At 43.9% G+C, this 22,231-nt stretch overlaps 1 protein-coding gene across 2 annotated transcripts in view; it reads right to left on the bottom strand.

Annotated features, from left to right (window-relative positions):
• Window positions 1–14,726: 14,726 nt before the first annotated feature.
• The window catches only part of Steap3 (STEAP3 metalloreductase), a 50,867-nt gene continuing 43,362 nt past the window's right edge, over window positions 14,727–22,231 (bottom strand). For both annotated transcript variants that reach the window (XM_042685247.1, XM_042685248.1), the window contains exon 5: window positions 14,727–17,532. In XM_042685247.1, the coding sequence (XP_042541181.1) occupies window positions 17,251–17,532 (282 nt within the window). In that variant the 3' untranslated portion in view covers window positions 14,727–17,250. The remainder of the gene's footprint in view (window positions 17,533–22,231) is intronic.

The following is a 22,231-nucleotide window of genomic DNA, read 5'->3' on the forward strand; positions in this document are numbered from 1 at the left end:
TGGGTTTAGTGCTTTCACCCGATTGCCTACATTTCATCACAGTACGCTCTGCTATGAAATCTGGATTACTATTTAATCTTCCCTTCCCAGTTTTGCTGTTCCGGCCTGTTACTGATTATGCAGAAGTACGTGTTGCTGGCTGTGTGATGCCTGCCCTCCAGGACAGAGCTCTGCCTTCTCCACAGCCCTTTAGTCTTACAGATGGAGACCCCGGGACTCACCTTGCCCATCAGAGCCCACAGGACTGACACTTCACAGGCATTTGTAACCTGGGCTACCAGACAGGAAGCTCAGTACCACCAAGATTCCACATGTTGTTTCCCTGCCCCTTGACCCCCATCGCAGGGGCTCAGGGAATAAATGCGTTCAAAGGAAGAGCCAGCCTCAGACACCATGGGGAGGAGAGTGGCTGTATGCAGTCACCCGAAATCACCTCCAGGACGGGAGTCTTGGTGAATGACAGGTCCACCCTAGCCGTGGACAGGTCCAACCACAGCCGCAGTTCACAGTGAAAACAGGTACTTGCGTGGAGGATAAACTAGCAGTAAAATAGTCACTACTTAAAAAGTGACACCTTTAGCAGGTAAATAGTTATAACTTAATTATAAATGAATTTAAACTTTAAAATTAATTGTTTATTTTGTATTCATACTGGGGGCTGAACAAAGGGCCAAGTGTACTTACTCATTTGCTTGGCTTTTTTCATTCAAGGCTGGCACCCCTATCACTTGAAGCATACCTCCATTTCTGGCTTTTTGCTGGTTAATGGGAGGTAAGAGTCTCATCAACTTTTCTTCCCTAGGCTGGCTTTGAACCATGATCCTCAGATCTCAACCACCTAAGTTGCTAGGATTCCAGCCGTGAGCCATGAACCACCTGTCCTAATTAGTTCTTTATATGACCAACGGTTTGGGTCTGTTTTCTGTTATAACCAAAACCTAGAGCCTGGGAAATTGATGAAGAAAAGGGTTCTGAAGGCTGAAAAAATTGGGTGGCCGTATCTGCCAGGCCTCTAATGAGGGCCTCAGGGCTGAGCAACAGAAGGCCAAGCTGGCTGTGTGAAAGAGAGAAGCCAAGCTCTGCCAGGAGCTACAGCATTCCCTAACAAAGGTGTCAACCCACTCATGAGGACCCTACCCCAGCACCCACACGCCCCTCCACCAGGGCATATCCCCAGGACTGCGATATGGAGGGGTTTCTACACTTGAATTTCATGGAGTACAAGCTAGGAACACCAAAAAAATAGAACAATACTTTGCTAAACAGTAATGAAGTCTAACAATTATCTATGAAAATGAAAGAGCATTTCAACACACGCATAGAAGGAAGTCTTGGAATAAACTTGGACTAACCCTGTGTGGTTTTGTGCACTTATGTAAATAACATGTGCTTAAGACAAATTAAGCTGGATATGGTGGTGCATATCTGTAGTCTCGGCTCCTCAGGAGACTGAGGCAGGAAGATCACGCCAAGTGAGGTGTTTCTGTTGGCTCCCATTGACTGCCCTAATTATCTTAATTTAAAACTTTCTCCTTCAAGAAGATATCCCACAATCTAATGGCTCAGATTGTGGATTGCCTTCTACTTTCTGCAGATTTAAAGAGCAAGCTCACACCCAACCCTCTTTATCCTGGGAGGCTATGAGGCTATGCTTTTTTCCTTGCTCGGTCCTAGAACCTAGGACAGAACAGAGCTTTGTGTCTCAGGCACACAGCAATCATTTGCTGGCCAGTGAAAGGGGAAATTTAAGTTTTTTTCTTCGCATATGAATCCAATAAACTATCCATAGAAGGCACAGTGGTAAATTGTGAAACATGGCAATAAAAATGTATGCCACAAACCTACTACACAACTTCAGAAAAAACTGTCCAGCTCCTACCCACCCTTGCTCCCCTAGAAATATAAACTATCCTGAACTTTGGCTTTATCATTCCCTTGCTTTTATAGTTTTAAAAATCACATATGTATGTGTTCTTAAATAATATTGTTTAGTCTTTTTTTTTTTTTTGGGTCCGGTTGTGGGGCCTGAACTCTGGGCCTGGGCGTTGTCCCTCAACTCTTCAGCTCAAGGCTAGCGCTCTACTACTTGAGCCACAGCGCCACTTCCGGCTTTTTTCTTTTTGCTTATGTGGTGCTGGGGAATCGAACCCAGGGCCTCATGCATTGCAAGGCAAGCGCTCTACCACTGAGCCACCTTCCCAGCCCCAATATTGTTTAGTCTTAACTTGTGTCTGGTCATTATAAAAAGTGTACTCCAAACAGCATATAATCTATCCTCAATTTGTTGTTTATCAGTTGTGTTTCCTTAAAACATTGTTTTAAAAATCACATACATACATATTGCTAAACAACACATCATTGCTTTGCTTGGTTTCTGAGGTTTACACAAGTAGTACCACAGAGCATACACTATTCAATCACTCATGTTTTTCCCTATTCCATGTTATGGTTTGAAGTTTCACTTGAGCAAGTCAGTTTCTTTTCTTGCTGAATAACTTGTCCTCATTTGCAAGGTACACTTTATCAGTGTAACTCTCTGTTGATACAATTCATGTTGCCTATAGTTTGGAGCAAATATGAACACTACTGCTATAATATTCTTTAAAGTGAGAAGGAGAGGGAAGGAAAGATGGAGCCTACAGAATAAAGGAGATGGGAAAGAGAGGAAAAAAAAGAGGGGTCAGGAAGGGCCAACACCTCAGGTAGCCCCAAAGTTAAATAATACTTGTTATTGTTTTCAATAGATGCCCCTGGGTGGGCATGATAGTGCATGCCTGTGACCCCAGCTTCCTGGGAGGCTGAACTGGGAGGGTTGTGAGTTCCAGAACAGTTTGAGCAACTCCATCAAGATCTGGTCTCAAAAAACGAATGAAGGAAGAGAGGGAGGAAGAAGGGGAAAGAGGGAAGGAAGGAGGGAAGGAAAGAAAGAAAAGGAATGAAAGAAAGTAAGAAGGAAGGAAACTTAGCACCAACTATGTCCTGGGGAAAGGCCTTTTTTTCCCACTGTGTTTCCTGAGAGGTCAAATAAAGAGCCTTGCAGTCTTGAGGTCCCCAGAGAACAATCTCACAGTTCAAGTGATAGCAGTTTTGTGGGAGTGAGGCCCTGGGAGGCTCCACTTGGCCCCTGAGCTCATCCGTGGCTGCCTGGCTTTCCATCATGACTGTGGAAGTCTGGTGTTCAAAGCAACGATACTACAGAGCAAGGAACAGGAGCAGAACAAACTGCAACAACAAAAGCTCTGTTTTTTTACTGAGATTCAGCAGTTCCCATGAATCAATGTTTGGATTGTTGTAATCATCGGATTAATTTCCAGAGTTCAGAACGTGTTGAGTCTGACTATGTATTGCTAGCTTTCTTGTTGCTCTGATGGAGAAGATAATCTGAGGGTCCTCCTCCATTATCTTCATTGGTATTCCACTTAGGACTTAGAGTAATTGGATCCATGCTTTTCCTCAGAATATAAAACTGGGGGGGGGGGAACTCATACTTTTAATCCTAACTACTCTGGAGACTCAATCTAAGGACTGAGCTTGGAAGCATGCCGAGGCAGAAAAGTCTACAATTAGCTGGGTACTGGTGGCTTACGCCTGTAATCCTAGCTACTCAGGAGGCTGAGATCTGAGGATTGTGGTTCAAAGCCAGCCTGGGCAGGAAAGGCCGTGAAACTCTTATCTCTAAGAAAACAGCAGAAAACTGGAAGTGGCACTATGGCTCAAGTTGGTAGAGTGCTTGCCTTGAGCTGATGAGCTAAGGATCAGCACCCAGGCCCAGAGTTCAAGCTCTACTACCGACAAAAAAAAAAAGTCTACAAAAACAAACATACAAACAACTTTGATTCATCAGGAACATTGTTGATATATAATATTTAAATGTTTTTTTGAAGCCCAGTAAAATGTACAGATCTTACATATACAGGTTGTTGATTTTCTACAGTTACACATATCTAAACAACTTGCACTCTAATCTGTATATTAATATATAAACATTCAGTAATTTGATACACAGTTTCCATCACCCCATTCTCATTTTCGGTCAACCTCCTCCTCAAAGAGATGACTGCTCTTCAGAGTTCATTCATTATGGAGTTCTTTGCTCTTAGTAGTTTGTTTATATAGAAATTAAGTTTGCCTAGCCCAGAAATGAATGTGAATGAATGACTTCCGGGTCAACATAATGTTTTTACAGAGAACTGTTGCATGTCAGTAGTTCAATCCTTTTTTTTTTTTTTTTATAATACAAGGCTTCCAAAAGAATACTTTGTAATGCTTTATTATTATTATTTTTCTGGAATTTTCTTCCATGCTGTTGATGCCTATTTTTGTAAATTGTAGTAAAAGCACTCTGTGTGTGTGTGTGTGTGTGTGTGTGTATATGTGCATGTGTGCACGTGCATACATGCGCGAGTTGGTACTGGGGCTTGAACTCGGGACCTGAAGACTATCTTTAGTTTTCCTTTGAAGGCTGATATTCTACCACTGCAGCCACAGTACCATTTCCAGCTTTTCTGGCTAACTGGAGATAAGAAATGGTTAGATTTGTCTTCCCAAGCTGGCTTTGAACTGTAATCCTCAGATCTCGGCCTCCTGAGTAGCTAGAAAACCAGGCGTAATCTACCGGTGACAGGCCCAACACCTTATTTGTGAGTGTATTTCTATTGGCATACATTCCTAGTCTGAAAGGGTTTCATTGTGGTAATCCTTTAAATAAAACACCTTGACTTTCTTCTTCTTCTTTTTATGTGTGTGTTCATATCTTTCTTTTCTTCTTCTTTTTTTAAAAAACCAGAATGGAGTTATACATCCTAGGCTCTTAGTTCATTTTCTAATGTTCTTGGAATCATTTGTTGGCTGAAAGATCAAGTACGCTGGTGGGAAAGTCTTGTCTAAGCCCTGGTGGGCTATGACAACCAAGTATGTGACGGTAGCTAGGCCACTGTGAAAGGAACGTTGGAAGAACTTCCAGAGAAATTAAAATATGCAAAAAGTGTATCTCAAAAACCAATAAAACATGGTGTATCAAGTTTCCATATCTGCATGGATCTGTTTTTAGGTTCTCTGTTCTGTCTATTCCTGTGCATATACCATATTGTGTTAATTAGGATAGCTTTAAAATACATCTTGATATTTGGTGGGGCAAGTTTCCACATCTTATTCATCATGTGTACCTTAACTCATCTTGGGATTTGACTTTTCCACAGAAATTTTGGAATAAGTTTATATACTAGCCATGCTTTTAGCTCTGCAAACCCTACGCATTGCCACCTGTCCTGTTTGCATGCCAGGCGCACATTGATGGCACATAATATGACCCCATCACTTTACCATGGCCCTGCCGCGGTGTCGCCACCACCTTTGGAAAAAGTCCTCTTCTGGCTGTTTCTTGTTTATTTATTTAGTGCCTGTCCTGGGGCTTAAACTCAAGGCATAGGCATTGTTCCTTAAGTTGTTTTAGTTTTGCTCACAGCGAAAGCTCTACCATTTGAGCCACAGCTCCATTTCCAGCTTTTTGGTGGTTCTTCACAGGTAAGAGTCTCACAAACTTTCCTGTCCAGGCAGGCTTTGAATGGCTATCTTCAGATCTCAGCCTCCTGAGTAGCTAGGATTACAGATGTGAGTCATGTGTTTTTACATTTGTATTGGCAAACATGAAGTTATCCACAGTAAAGAGTTTCATTATGGCATTTAGATAAATGCATATAATAATGTCAGTCATGGGGCTTGAACTCCGGGTCTGGTGCTGTCTCGCAGCTCCTCAGCTCAAGGCTAGTGCTCTACCACTTGAGCCACAGCGCCACTTCCAGTTTTCTGGTGGTTAATTGGAGATAAGAGTCTCATGGACTTTCCTGCCTGGGCTAGCTTTGAACCAGGATCCTCAGATCTCAGCCTCCTGAGTAGCTAGGATTAGAGGCATGAGTCACTGGTGTCAGGCTGGGGTTGTATTTTTCAAACACAATCCAGAGCCTAGACTCTCACCAAGTCCTTATTAGATTCTCAGACTCCAGCCCAGCATGCAACCACACTAATCACCACAAAGCCAAGTACAATACAATCAGAGATAGCCTTTATGCCCCAGACCTAGTGAAAGTTTAAGCCTGCCTTTTCTGCCTTGCCTGTTCCCTGGGGCATTATGAGTGCCTGCCTACCTTTCTGGGTCTCCCTTTGTCTCCTGATTGACCTCAGGGCTCCCCTGTGTGGCAAAGCCTGGTATTACATGCATTCTCATGGGATTGGTGAGGTTTTATTTTTTGTTGTTTTGTTTTTTGGTTGGTTGTTTTTCTGGATCTCCTGCAGTACCATTTCTAAAAACAAGAAAACCTATTACAATCGCTTACCAATTTCTTTTAAAAAAAAGCCTATTGGTATTTATTGCATCAGATCTGTATATCATTTTACAGAAAAAGAATAAAGTATTGACTTTTCCTTTCCAGAAGCATGTATGTATATACCTTGTTTTCCTTTAATGCATTCAATAAAAATTATATAAGTTTCTAATTGCAGGGCTCCCACAAATGTGTTTATATTTTGTTGTCACTATAAAATACATTTCTAGTAATCATTTTGTTTGATTTGTTGCTAGTATATGACAACTCAGATTTTTCTTTCTTCTTTTTTTCTTCTTGGTTGTAGGGCTAGAACTCTGGGCCTGGGCTCTGTTCCTCAGCTCTTCATCTCAAGGCAAGTGCTCTACCACTTGAGCGATAGTACCACTTCTGGTTTTCTGGTGGTTAACTGGAGATAAGAGTCTCATGGACTTTCCTGCCCAGGCTGGCTTTGAACTTTGATCATCAGATCTCAGCCTGCTGAGTGTCTAGGATTATAAGCGTGAGCCACCAGTGCCTGGCAGATTTTTATACTTATGTAAAGCAACTATCTGTACAAACTCTCTCATTGTCTAAAATAATGTTTAGACCTTTTTGAGTTCCCAGTGTGAGCAACTGTGTTAGCTGTAGGCAGTGAGAATTTCATGTCTTCTCTCTTCTGTTCCATATATCTTTATTCCTTTTATTATTTACTTCTTTTGCATTGGCCAGGACTTCTGGTACAACCTTAACTAGAAATGGTGATAGGGCATCCTGTCTTGTTCCTGACTTATTCATTTATTTTAATACTATTTTAGTAGTGTTGGAGATGGGATCTAGGGCCTTGAACATGCAAGGCTAGTGTTCTACCACAAAGCTATTCTGCTAGTCCTTGTTCCTAATTATATGTAAATGATTACCAACATTCTACCACTAGAATATTTCCTGTAACTTGTGTGTGTGTGTGTGTGTGTGTGTGCACATGCGTGTGAGCATGCGTGTGTGCTGAGCATGAACTCAGGGTCTGAGTGCTGTTCCTTTTTTTGTTCAAGGCTAGCATTCTGCCTATTGAACCACAGCTCCACTTATGGCTTTTTGGTGGTGAATTGGAAATATGCTCATGGACTTTCTTACCTGGCCTGGCTTTGAACCTTGATCCTCAGATCTCAACCTCTTGAGTAGTGAGAGGCACTGGGGTCTAGATAGCCTCTGTAACTTTTTACTAGATTATATTTGTCAAGTTAAGAATGTCCCCGTTCAGGGTTGGAAACGTGGCTCAGTTGGTAGAATGCTAAACAGTTAGTGAAAGCAGCAGATACCCCAGTCTCGGGCCAAACAAAAAAAATGTATGTTTAGATGGTTAGTCTATTGCTGTAACAATACCTGAGCCTCAGTAATTTATTGGGAAAAGAGGTTGACTTCACAGTATGGGAGGCTGAAAGCCCATGCCTGGTGGCCCTCTCCATTTGGCCTTTGACAATTTTGTGGTATTTGGCATCACAATGTTCAGAACACTTGTTAAAAGAGAGACTATGGTGAGACAGAAAGCCTGCAGGGCGGGGGAGAGCAAGACTTGTGCTTTTCACAGCAACTGGCTCTTGCGGGAAGTAACTGGGCCCCTGGAGAACATTAACACTGTCCTAGGAGAGTGCTCCCAGTGAAGACCTACTCTTCTTAATCCTGCCGCATTGGGAACCTAGCTTTCAACTGTCCAACCCTGAGGGATGCATGCAAACAAAATCCAAATCACAGCAACTGAGTGCTGAGTGGGGATAATTTCTTTTTCTCTATCTATTGAGATGATCAAAAATTTTAATGTGGTGAATGCTGTTAATAGTATTTATAGAGCTTATGTTAAACTACACTTGCATTCCTAGAATAAGACAAACTTAGTCATGATGCATGATCTTTTTATATATCCCAAGATTACATTGGCTAATGTCTTTGTTTAGGGTTTCTGCATTTGTGTTAAGAGTGAGGTTGGCTTGTAATTTTCCTTGATATTTCATGTCTAGTTTCTTTTTTAACCTCTCACGACCTCATAAATTAAGTTGGAGAATTGTTCACCTTTTATGGGGAGGGAGTAGTGGTATTGGGGTTTGAACTCAATACCTCATAAATACTTCATCTTTTAAACATTTTTTTGGAAGAGATTTTATAATAGAATTATTCTCTCCTTGAAAATTTAGTAGAATTTTGCTGCAAAACTACCTGGGTCTGAGGTTGTGGTGTGTGTGTGTGTGGCAGGGGGGCATTTTAAACTACAGATATAATTTCTTTAATGACGTTAAGAATATTCACTTTAGTTTCTAGATATGTACCTGTAAAGAAGATGTAAAGACCTAGGAGATGGGGATCTAGCACAGTGGAAGAGTAAGCTCAGTCCTCTAATCTGAAAAAAAAAAAAACCCAACCCAAAACATATAACTGTATTCAAATCGAATTGAGTGGCCTTTAATCTTCTTGTATTTTTTTTTTTTCTAATTTTTACTTTTGGGAGGACTAGGGCTTGCACTCAAGAGCTTGCACCTGCTAGGCAAATGTTCGACTCCTTCCAGCTCTATTTGCATTTATTTTGATTATTGCAAAAGCATGGGTCTCGTGAATGGCGTCAGTGGATTCTGTCACCCTTTTCTTGCAATTTTTGTGCAGGAAGTACCTTGAGATGAAGGACAGCTATTGAGCTGGCCCAAGCTTTGTCTTCATTTCTCCCAGAACAGGATGCCTTGTAATGCGTAAGCTCAGAGTTCAATGGCCCTCAGGTATGAAGCCTGAAGTGGACTGCTTTGGGGGTTCATCAACCACAGTGTGAAGTGGACACATGTGAACAAGACTCCACTTGCCCTAGGCAGCTTCCTTTCATATTAGCGGGTTGATGGCCCTAAATCCTAGGCTTCTGTGCACCCTGTCTGTGAAAAATCCACCACACCTGACTCGGGAAAGTGTTCTGTGTCATGGATTCAAGAAACTGGTTTGTAAAGTGTGTGCTAAGATGAGTGCCAGATCTAGAAGCTGCTTGATCTGGGAACCTTAGCAGAAATTAGTAAGAAATTTAAAGTCTTCCCTGGATACCTAGTGAATAGACTAGCAACCCCCTCCTTCCCCCCCCTCCCCCCCCACACAGATAATACAGGGAGGGTAGGAATTCCTCTTCCTAGTTGTTCATAGGTACATTTCTAACGCTGACTTTTTGTTTCTTAGGGTTTTTTTCTATGCTATTTTTTGCTTCTTTTCTTTCTTCATTTTATTCCCTCCCTCCCTCCCTCCCTCCCTCCCTCCTTCCCTCCCTCCCTCCCTTCCTCCCTCCCTCCCTCCCTCCCTCCTTCCTTCCTTCCTTCCTTCCTGTTCTTATCTTTCTTTTTCACTTGGCTTGCTTACTCATCTGGTGTTCTACTACTTTAGCCATACCTCCAGCCCAACTTTCTCTGGTATCCCTATTGGGATACCAAACTTAAACTCAGGGTCTGGGAGCTATCCTATAGCTTTTTTGCTCAAGGCTGAAGCTCTATTACTTGAGTCATTGCTGCACTTCCACTTTCTGCACTAACCACTTTCTGATGGTTAATTGAAGATGAATCTGCTGCACTGTCCTTTTAGGGTTGGCTTCTAATCATGATCATCAGATCTCAACTAGGATTATAGGTATAAGCCATGAGCACCTGCATCCCACCCAGCATTTTGGTGGTTAATTGGATATGAAGTCTCATAGACCTTTCTGCCCAGGATGGCTTCAAACCTTAGTCACTCAGATCTCAGCCTCCAGATTATTAGGATTACAGGTGTGAGCCACTGGTGCCCAGCTCATTTCTTGCTTTTAAAAACTAAAATTTAAAGCATTGGTGGCTCACTCCTGTACTTTTAGGTACCCAGGAGGCTGAGATCTGAGGATTGTGATTCAAAGTCAACCTCAAACAGGAAAAGTCATGAGACATTTATCTCCAAATAACCACCACAAAGCTGGAGTTGGATGTGTGGCTCAAGTAGTAAGGTACCACATGGTGTGAAAAGCTAAGGAAGAGCATGGGGCCGAGTTCAAGCATCAGTATAGTACTGGCACATGTGTGTGCGCTCGTGTGTGTGTGTGTGTGTGTGTGTGTGTGTGTGTGTGTACCCCCACCCACCCCCACACTCCCACCCCAAACAAAAACTCTGAAATTTTTGCCTTACTTTATTTCTTCTGCCCCAATGTTTAGATGCTATATGTGTAATTTCAGTTTTTTGCTGGTTACCCTTCACATTTTTCTGGGACTATTTAACTTAGTTCAATGAGTCCACATTTAGTCCCATTCCTAGGCAAACATAAGGATATTAGAACATTTTAACTTATTTCCTTAGTCAACTAACTACATGGTTTTTAGTGTGTTTTTAAACACACACATACACACACACACACACACACAAACACACACACACACACGGGCTGGGGGTGGAAGGAAGTGTGGCTCAGTAAAAGACAGTTTGACCAGCATACATAAGGTCTGGAGTTTGATCCCTAGCACTGAAAAATAAATAAACGGTAATAAAGCAAACCCCTTGTATGCGTGGACATGATTATTCTGTGCAGGCCAGGGTTGCTAAGATATCCTTGCTCCTCGTCTTCTCCTTTTTTCAGATCCCTCATTTTTTGTTTGTTTGTAACATCCTTACTTTGCCTTCTCTTTTGAAAAGCAGGAAAAGAAATTGCAGAATTTATGATTCTAAGCTGCCATTCACATCTTCTCTGCATTTTTAAGATACTATGTCACTATAATTTTTATTCCTATTGTTAGGAAGTCTGCTATATTATTTTAATTTCACAATTGTGGGTGATCTTTTCCATTTTTTATTTTTTAAACTGGTTGCTCTAAAGATCTTCTTAGTGAGCCTAAGTGTGGCTTTACTTTTAAGTTGCTTTCTTCTTTTCCTTTTTCTTTTTCTTTTTTGACAGTTGTGGGGCCTGAACTCTGGGCCTGGGCGGTGTCCCTCAGCTCTTCAGCTCAAGGCTAGTGCTCTACCACTTGAGTCACAGCGCCACTTCCAGCTTTTTTCTTTTTGCTTATGTGGTGCTGAGGAATCGAACCCAGGGCCTCAGGCATGCAAGGCAAGCGCTCTACCACTGAGCCACCTTCCTAGCCAAGAGTTGCTTTCTTATCTGGTGGTAGCATTATGATTTTTGATTTTTTTTTTTTATCAGTTGTGGGGCTTGAACTTGGGGTCTGGGTGCTTGCTGCCTCCAAGTTTCTGCTCAATGCTAGCACTCTACAACTTTGAGCCACAGCTCCCTTCTAGTTTTCTGGTGGTTAATTGGAGATAAGAGTCTCATGGACTTTCTTATTTGGCTTCCATCCACAATCCTCAGATCTCAGCCTTCAGAGTAGCTAGGACTACAGGTGTGAGCCACTAGTGTCTGGCTATGATTTCAGGTTTGTTTGTTTTCTTGGGTCCGGTCGTGGGGCCTGAACTCTGGGCCTGGGCGCTGTTCCTCAGCTCTTCAGCGCAAGGCTGAGCCACACCGCCATTTCCGGCTTTTTTCTTTTTGTGTATGTGGTGCTGAGGAATCGAACCCAGGGCCTCAGGCTTGCAAGGCAAGTGCTCTACCACTGAGCCACCTTCCCAGCCCCTGGTTTCAGATTTTTATTTTATTTTTTGTTCCTGTCTTTCATTGGCCTGAAGAAAACGCTCAGTTTTTACCTCTGAAACATTTGCCTCTCTGCCACTATTTCCTGGAACTGTAGTTATTGGTATCATAGATTTTGTCTTAACTTGTTTCTCCTTTAACCTTTCCTTTATATTTTCTACTCATTTGTCTTTTTTTTTCATTCTAAGCAATTCAACTGCATTTTAAAATTCACTAATTTCCTCCAGTCTGTTGATAAGCTCAAAAAGAATTTTTGCAACCATTTTTCATTTCTTTGATTTTTTTTAGAGGAGGCATAATTGGGATCTGAACTCAAGGCTTAGGGCTTGCTAGGCAGGTATGCTATCACTGGAGCTACAACTTCAGCCCTTGTGTGTGTGTGTGTGTGTGTGTGTGTATGTGTGTGCGCACGCGCGCGTGCATGTGCCGGTCTCCTGGGGCTTGAACTCAGGGCTTGGACACTGCCTCTGAGCTTTCTGTTCTCAAGGCAAGTGCTCAAACTTGAGCCACAGCACCATTTCAGCAGTTGGAGACAAGAGTCTTATGGACAGTCCTGCTTGGGCTGGCTTTGAAACATAATCCTCAGATCTCAGCTTCTTAAGTAGCTACTATTACACTCATGAGTCACCAGCACCTAACTCTTCAACCCATTTTTGCTCTAGTTAATTTTTTGGCTAGTCCTGGGGCTTGAACTCAGGGCCTGATCACTGTCCTGCGCTTCTTTTTGCTCAAGGCTAGCTCTCTACCACTTGAGCCACAGAGATACTTCAGGCTTTTTCTGTGTATGTGGTACTGAGGAATCAAACCCAGGGCTTCATGGCATGCTAGGCAAGCACTCTACCATTAAGCCACATTCCTAGCCCTGCTCTGGTTATTTTTGAGATTCTCATTTTTTGCTCAAACTGGCCTGAACCATGATCCTATTTATGTTTCCTGCCACAGCTAGAATGACAAGCACATAGCACCAAGCCAAGCTTTCTCTGATAAGATGGGGTCTCTCCAACTTTTCTTTTTGCCTATGCTACATTCACAATCCTCCTTCTGATCTCAGCCTTTTATGCAGCAGAGATGACAGGCATGTACCACTATACCTGAATACTAGTTTTATATGTGTTCAATACTAGTTTTAATAACCTAATAACTAGTTTTCAATAACTTCTTGTTTTCAGTACTAGTTTTCAATAACCTCTTGCTCAGACTGTTTTCCAATCAACCCTCCTAATCTCCACCTTCTGAACAGACAGGATTATCAGTGTCTGGTTCAATGTTCAGCTGGCTCAACTGTTCAATTTAAGTTTATTTTTCATCATGTCTAGTCTTTCATAGTGTGTATTTGCGTTCTTATTTTTGGGACTAATTTTTTAGAAATTTTATATAATTATTATATGCTACAATCTATATTTTCTAAAAGAAAAATCCACTCTTTCAAGTTCACGTGGTATTTCTCATGGTTTGTTGGTCAGAGACTAAACTCCTATTGAGTTGCTATGAGCTGGCATGCCCCTCCACCCACCCCCACCACAAAGACTTGAATCTGCGATTGCCAAGAACCAGAGTGCTCCGTTTGTTTGTTTGTGTGTCCCATTTATTTTCTGCCCTGGTAGTTTTCCTGCCTCCTGAGTTGGGCAATTCTGTAAAAGTATGGATTTTGTCCAGGAACTACTTGTTTTGTAGCAGGATGTCCCTCAGGAAAGCTTTAAGGCCCTGTTAATTTCTGATCGGGGAAAAGTTTTCACTGTTGCCTCAAGTTACCTCTTTAAGAGTACGCTCTGCCTGTGACAGGGGTTACAGAAATAAGCCAGATTCCTGTTCCAATAATGACATCAGCACGCAGCAAACAGAGGCTGGCTCTTCACCTTACCAAAGAGCTGTGGGGTATGGTGGGGTGTTGGCCAGTGCACTGAAGTCTCCATTTGTCACTGTTCATTTCTGAATAGAGAGAACAACCACCAAAGCATTTTTTGAGTATTTATGGATGACCAAACTGAGCCAAAGAGATCAAATGACCAATACAGACATATGGAATTACTACAGAAATTTGTCAGGGAGAAATGAAATTTCAATGAACAAAATCAACTTTGTATACTTTCAATTAGATGTATTTCTCTTAAGAAAAATGTTATAATCTATATGTGTGTGTGTGTGTGTGTGTATGTGTGTGTGTGCGCTTGTGTGTGTGTGCACATGCATGCCAGTAGTGGGTCTTGGGTTTAGGCCCTGGATGCCATCAGCTACACTTCTAATTTTTTAGTGGTGAACTGGAGGTAACAGTCTCATGAACTTTCCCGCTTAAGTTGGCTTTGGACCACAATCCTCAGATCTCGTTCTCCTGAGTTGCTAGGATTACCGGTGAGAGCCACTGGTACCTGTCTTCAAGGGTTTAAAAAACCTAAACCCCAAAACATTAATTAGCATACTTCCCTGGCTCACTTTTCCAGTAATTAATTTTAACTACTGCATTCCCAGATCCCAACCTCCTCTTTTCTCTGCTGCTCTTATAACTCTCCAACCTCTCCCAGAAGCTAGTCTTTGATCCCATGGCCTGGGGTGTTTCATCCACAATCTCATCTCACCACAACTGGCTTCTGCCCCCCCCCCATTTCTTTTCTGGCCTGTCACTGGCCCACATGGCTACTTTTCCGAAGTGGTGGGTTCTAGCACATATGACACATTCACACTGGCTACTCCAACACCGAATGCACCAGGGATCAGGACTCACTGAGGACAGGCGCCAATCAGAGGCCGATCTAGTACTCCCCCTGGAGCAAACCAACGCATTTGGGATCCCATGCCAAAAATATATCTTGGAATTTCACAGGGTAAGTGCTTTATTTTTGCAGCTTCTTAGACAAACTCTACAAAGTAAAAACAAAATGCATACACTCTGTCAATGGCATAGATTTAACATGGGAACCTTGGGAGTTCCAGAACACATGGTTGAGGCACTTCTGTACCAGAGGCACATAGATTTAACTGAGCTCAGGGACTAACTTACTCTCTTGGGGATGCTATGGCCAGCTGCTTGGCAAGATTTGGACACAAGGTCAGGGCCGAGCACATGGCGCATAGCTGACTGTTCTGTCCAGGAGAACAGGTGACAGGTCCTCTGCCCCACCTCTTACCTCCTGCCACTCACTTGAAATCTTTTCTCCTGATCTACACCTTCAGCAGAAGGCAGGTAGGGTCAGGAACAGCTTAGATTAGGCCCTGTGTCAGTGTCTTTGGTATGAGCAACCATCCCCAACCCCCGCTGGGGAAAAAGGAAGAACTGAAAAAGGAAGTAGTCCACACTTACTGGGGAGGAACTGGGGATTTCCACTGCTTGTATTCTTCCTGCTTCCCATTAGCAGGGACTCCACAGGCCTGCGCAATGCAAGCATGTGCTAACCTCTGATTTGCTCAACCCCTGTGCAGGGAGCTTCTCTGTGGGCAGTGTTGTTGTTCTATCAGGTCCAATTGATGGCACAAGTTCTGTCTCCCAGCCTAGAACAGCAGCTAGAAGCACCTGCTGCTGGAAGCAGCCTGTCCACTCACCCCCGCCCCCCACCCCAACCAGCCCTGAACCTCACCAGAGGAACAGGCTCTTGCCTGGGTGGTCCTGTGTGTCCTTCTCACTGAAGGATGCTAACGTGAACTGGGCAGCAGGGGCACCCCATCTTATACACTCCAGTTACCCGTCCCCAGTCCTACTTTGAAAAGATGCTTCCGGGCACAGGAGGACCTTTTTGTTGAGTGGGTTTTTGGTGGCTGATCGTTGGCTCAGTCAAAATTTGGGGAATTTGGAGACTAGCTGTTTCTCTCCAGGGGAAGAAAACTTGTTTGAGTCTGAATCAGTGGCAGATGGAGGGCAGAGGACTGGTAAATAGATACTGGAAGAGCCTGGTTGTAGTCTGGGATACTGGTGTTTAGTCCTTTCCAGATGCTTTAAACGTATAATGTGGTAGTTTCTCCTTTCTCCACTAGAGGTACATTCCAAGACCCCAGTGATGCCTGAACCTGATGGTAGGCGATCCTATACATAAAACTTCATGATGAGGTCTAACCAATAACTTAGGCGCAGGAAGAGGAAAAACAACAGAACACAATCAAACCATTATGGCAATATACAATAATAATGTTTGTGAATGTAGTCCCTCCCTCAAGAATCAACATGAATGCTAATATTTTCAGACCACAGTTGACTGTGGGTAACTGAAGCCAAGGGAGGTGAGATGTGGATGGGTGACTGCTAAACCTCACAAGGTGGAACTTGGAGCTAGTATGGTTTTCTGAGTGCTCTGACAAGAGGCAGCAAAGGCCATTTGAAGGGGGGGGGTCCCTATTATTTTCCCACAGGCCCAAATGAATGATAGCAGCCCCTCAGCCAGTGGGGCAGGTCCAAGAGGGTCTAGCAATAGTATCACTCAACCTGACATCTCCCTTGCCCTGGGACCTGTCAGGGGTCTACTGCAGGCCTTCTGAGGAGATGGCTAAATTAATGGTGGAAAAGGCGAGAAGGCACAGCGGTTTAAAGAACGGTCACTGCCAACTTAATGGAGAGAAAGCAATTACGCTTGTTCTGAGATGGGGTTCGTTAGTGGCTGCAGCGCAGAGGTGTCTTCACACTGACTTCACACCCTTGCAAAAGGGTCAATTTACAGGCTCTGTGGTAACTCCACACTTTCGGGGTGGGGGGGGACTAAAAAAAAAACCACGTCCTCAGCTGAATGAGGATCAAGTGGAGCTGCTTCAGTCCCCTGCCCACCCTATAGGACAGAGAACTGAATATTCATGGCTCTAGTACAAGCTCCAGCCTCCATCCCTGCCCTGGGTTCCAGTCTGAGCAGCTCACTTCTGCTGCCAAAGGCTAAAGGGAGAAACAGACTTGCACCCCTTGCACCCCAGACTCTCTGAGCTCTCAGGTATAGCTAGAGATGTGGACATTCCAACCACTTCAGAGTCCCAGCTCTGTACTTTCTTTGGGGTGTAGCTAATGGGTACAAGAGAAGAGGAATACAGGATGGAAGCCTCCAAAGGATAAGTTTCTGGACAAAGTCTGTGTAAATTTTAGGAGTGCATGGTCTGCTCCTTTAACATCTGGCACTGGCTTCTAAGTCTACAAGTTGACATCTCAAGGCCCTAACTTTTTAGATAAGGAAGTATAATCGCAAATCCTGTTTTATGTATAGGTATGAAATGTATGTACATGTATGTCACACGTATGAGTGTGTCATTCTGAATACTGCATAATGTTCATTCCAGGCATTCCAACCTTACATTACCATTACTCTGCACTGGATCATTCAGGAGTCCACTGACCATCCGGGCTTGGTATTTGGTGCAGGCCCAGACACCTCACACATGGCTTGTTTTCTCTAGCAACATGGGGTCTGTCGGCAGCGTGAACTTGACAGTGCCATCCTTCTCCCAGCCCCTCCGGATCTTGGCGAGTCTGCGGCTGAAGCAGGGCAGGAGGAACAGGCCCTTGGCCAGAATGACCACACAGGGCACCAGCAGCGTGAGTGTGAAGGTAGGTGGCAGATAGAACTTGTAGCGGCTCTCCTCGAAGGCACGGGTCCAGCCGTAGGTGAGCGTGTGCAGTGTGCTCAGCACCAGGGCCATGAAGCCCAGTGTGGACTGCGGGAGGAAAGAGGGCTAGAGTGAGGGCCGGCCATGACCATGCTTTGGCTCCCTCACAGGGAGTCAGGAGTGTGGCTTTGGAATGCTTGGCTGTGGGTTTGAATCCCAGTGTTATATGCAAGAGTATCCCAAGCAGAAATGGGAGTAACTCTTCTATACAGAAGGTGTACAAAATAATTCAGGATGAAGCTTCTCCTTTGGGGCTGCCAAAGAGTTTAGAATTGCTCTCTAAGGACTTTAAAAACATTCTATCAATTTTGTGCATAGTTTAATGTACATTACAGTGACAAGATCTGCCTGCATCCCCAAATCAGAATTTCACAGTAGCTGGCCTACGATAAGACTGGATATATATTCAGAAGACTGAAATCTGAGGCTCAAGCTTCAAAGTATGCCCAGGCAGTCTGAGATGCTTATCTCCAATTAACCAGCAAAAAGCCAGAAGTCAAAGTATGGCTCAAGTGGTAGAGCACTATCTTTGAGCAAGAAAGCTAAGAGACAAAGCCAGATGTTGGTAGCTCAGGCCTGTAATCCTACTCCTCAGAAGCTGAGATCTGAGGATCCTGGTTTGAAGTCAACCCAGGCAGGAAAGTCCATATGACTCTTAACGCCAATTAACTACCAAAAAGCCAGAAGTGGAGCTGTGACTCAAGTGGTACAGCACAACTTTGAGCAAAAAAGATTAGGGCAGTGCCCAGGCCAACTTCAAGCTTCAATATTGGCAAAAAAAAAGGATTAGCTGTATTGATTTTAAACACAAAGTAAATAATTTACAGGCAGCAATAGTAAAAGTGTCACCAGAGGCTCCAGTCTGGGTGAGCTGGCATTGGGCAGAAAGCACCCAGGCAGATGCTCTGAGGGTAGAGGTCCCCCTCCTCCTGCCCTGCATTAAGCTAGGAGCTCCCCAGGCAGAAATGTGTCAGGCCTGCTTCCTGCCAGAAGGGGAAGAGTGATGGGCAGTGGGCCCATCAGAGCTCCCAAGAGAAACTTTTTATCATTGCTCTGAATACAACTTTGTGTAGGAGCTGGGTGTGAGAACACCCAACATACTCTTTTCCTGATAACTATAAACGATCTCATGGACCACAATAGGAAGATGTAGATTCTCTGGAAGGGATGCTGGTTTTGGCTAGCTCTGATCCACTTAGCTTTAATGAGAAGCAGGGGATTCTAAAAGCCAACTTGAGTAAGCTCAGGCAGCGGTAAGGGCACTGTGCATTGGGCTGGGTGGAGAGGGAGGAGAGGCTGTGACAGTTGTAGCTAAATTCTTTTTCTTTTTGCTGGTCTTGGGGCTTGAACTCTGGGCCTGGGCACTGTCCCTGAGCCATAGCAGCACTTCCGGCTTTTTCTGTTTATGTGGCATTAAGGAATCAAACCCAGGGCTTCATGCATGGTAGGCAAGCACTCTACTAACAAAGCCACATTCCCAGCCAGTTGTGGCTAAATACTGTGACCACTAAATATAGATCACAGGCTGGAAAGTTCTATGTTTATCATACAGGAATGAAAATAACAGTGAGTGACCGCCAAATCACTGTGCATTTTCTCCAAGGAAAGACTGCAAGGATTTAATTTATATGGGGTGGGATGGAATGTTTTCTTACCTATCAGTCATGAGCTTTCCCAAAGAGCTTCAGTGGGGATTTCTAGATTTCCTTCGAACCCTGCCTTGTCAGCATCAATCCAGCATCCCAGTGGGGAGATACAGTCTTGTCTGCCCTCCTGTCACACACTCAAGTGGGGCTGGAGGAGTGGGTACATAGATCAGTGGGGGAACACTTGCCTAGCATGTACAAGGCCCTGTGTTCCATCTAATACTGGAAAATAACTACAAATGAATAACTGATTGAATAAATGAAATACATTCTTCACTGGGCCTTCTTTTAACTACTCCCTGGGGACAGAGATGGCATACTTGTACCCATTTATAAATAATACCAGGAGAGTGAGGTCCAATGAGTAAAAGAATATTGCCCAGAATAATTGCTTGCAATGCTTTGGCATTTCCCACTTACGATGCACAGTATCATTTTGTGAACAACTTCCTAAGTTCCTTTTACCCAAATAAAACAAAATGCCCAGTCCTTATTCTTCTTTGCCCTCTCTGGGTTTTTTTTTTTTTTTTTTTTTTGGCTTTGTGTCTATTCAAGGATCTGGTCTCAGATTAATGATGTCTGGACTCAGTGAGAGCAGTTGAGATATGATGCTTGGCTTTGTTTTCTGATCTACAATTAATTCATATGTTATTCAATGCCATCAACCCCTCCATCAAATGGATACTTCCTTCACTGTCACTGAAAACCAAATCCTTGTCACTTCTAGAAGTATCTATCAAGAACTGTAAATCTGAAACTTCTGGTTCACACTAACTTTTTTTTTTTTCTACAATTCTGATCTCTCACCATAGAAGACTGGGGTTAAACAAGTCTACAGCACTGACCAGGAGACTAAATGTTCAGTGACCTGTCAATCACCCTCCTATTCTCCAATCAGGTGCCCAGTCCCAGCAGGTGGCTCTCCCTCCCTCCTATTCATGGAGTGACAGGAATTGTCAAGAAGGCTAGGAAGTGTCATTTGTCCAAGATCATTGGCCAATCTATTTGCAGGCCCAAACTATTTGCAGGCAGCTCCCCAGGGGAGCTGGGGAAATGTTGGTGCTCTAAGCTCCACTTCGGAAATGCAGATTAAACTGGTTTGAGGTGGGCCCCAGGCATCTGTTGTTTTTCAAAGTTCAGCAGATGATGCTAATGCACAGCCAGGACTACGCCACTAATTTTGGAAGTTCTCAACACCCACGTCCTTCCAGCTTGAGGTTGAAAGTGCATCCTGACCTGGTGCCCAGGTTGTTTGAAAAGGCCCTGAACACAACTGTCCTTTGACAAAGATCCACCGAAGCCATTCAGAGCCCACCTGCTATGTTGTGGGTTTTCCCAGACAAGGCAATAAGGAGAACCTAAGAAGGTCTAGAAGAGTGGTCCCACAGAAACTCAGCATCTCCAGAGGTAGCATGCTTTATGGTTCTAGTGCTTGCCACGAGTGGGCCATTAGTCCTCTCTGAGAGTGAAGGATGGGCCCTGTACTGGGGCAGAGATGCTGTCCTGTGGTGTTGCCCTGGAGCCCAGGGGGTGGCAGCTGGTGGCCCCAGCTTACATAGTCTCATTCCTGGGCCTTCCAAATGCCTTAGTGTAGATGGACAGCAGGAAGTCCTAGCCTCAGGCTAATGGTTCTTAGAAAGGGATGACAGCCAAAGGCTAGCCAATAACAAGAGACCTTTAGATTTTGCAATTGAGCTGGGCAGCCTGGATGAGTCCAGCCAGTTTGTTTCCCTGGAACCCTCCCTCTCTCTGGGAACAACTTAAGAATTTCAGAGGCTACAGAAAACAAAAAGAAGGGCAGGGTTGTCACAGGAGCAATTAATAACCCTCCCTCACAACCAAAGTTAGGACCATTTTTATTATACAGTGGCTTGTTAGCAAAAAAGTCACAGCCAGGTTGTAAGTGGCTGTTGCTGGTACTCAATAACTATGGCTTTGGCAATCGCTCACCAGGCTGAGGTCAGTCTGGTTTCTGTCATTATTCCGACCAAGGGGCTGCCGAGAACAAAGTCAGAGGAAGCTTTTTTTTTTTTTTTGGTCATGGGGCTTGAACTCTGGGCTTGGGTGCTGTCCCTCAGCTCTTCAGCTCAAGGTGAGCTCTCTATGGCTTGAGCCACAGCACCACTTCCGGTTTTCTAGTGGTTTATTGGAGATAAGAGTCTTTCCTGCCTGGGCTGGCTTTGAACCGTAATCCTCAGATCTCAGCCTCCTGAGTAGCTAGGATTACAGGTGTGAGCCATCAGCGCTGGGCTAGAAGAAGCTCTTTTTTTTTTTTTCTTTTTGAAAAGGCCTTAGTTTTTCTGTGCAAGTGAGCTTTGTCATCTGGGAATTTTGCAATTTAATGTTCTACTGGCTGAATTGGGAGTGAATGAAAGAAAGGGGAACTGTTAGATAGACAGTCATAAAAAGTAGTGGACATAATATGTGGCAGATAACATGTGGCCTGTCATGGAGCTTCTTGTTCCCATAGGCTCCTGCTCAAATGCTTCTTCTTCCTACTATGCATTATGTTTCCTACAATACACACTTCTTCTTCTCATTATGCCCTGGTGCCTGCTCATGCCTGGAAAGAGCCAAGGTGGCATACACACAGGCCATCCAGCAATGAACACAAAGCCCAGGAGAGGAGATATGTGAGGAGCCCCATACTGTCATAACCACCATTCATTGGGTTCTTCTTTGAGGCCCCCTCTCTGAATGGAGGGCCTTGCTACTTTCCTTTCACTTTCAAATAAACTTGCTCTGTTTAACTTAAACACTTTCTTGCCTCTCAGCTCTTTAATAAGAGAAAAAACAATTCCATATTCCTGGATGGCATCAGGAGCATTTAGCATAGAAATTGAACAAAAATACCCGAAGAAACACAAACCAAAATTTCAAACTTTGAAAAGCTCCTCAAAAGCCAAAGGCTAGATGTAAGCAGGGTCATCTCTCTGAGGAATCAAGACAGTGGTCCGATGGCTCCCCACTGAATTAAACATGCAGACTCCATCAGCCCAGGAGCCATCTCGGTTTTCTAAGCTTGGGCTATGTGATTGTGGGTGGCAAGGGAGGACACAGTTTCCTTCAAAACTCTCCTTGGCACTCGGGGGTGTGCAAGG

This window comes from Dipodomys spectabilis, unplaced genomic scaffold (assembly GCF_019054845.1).
Source record: "Dipodomys spectabilis isolate Male_0828 unplaced genomic scaffold, ASM1905484v1 ptg000094l, whole genome shotgun sequence".
In the NCBI taxonomy this organism is placed as follows: Eukaryota; Metazoa; Chordata; class Mammalia; order Rodentia; family Heteromyidae; genus Dipodomys; species Dipodomys spectabilis.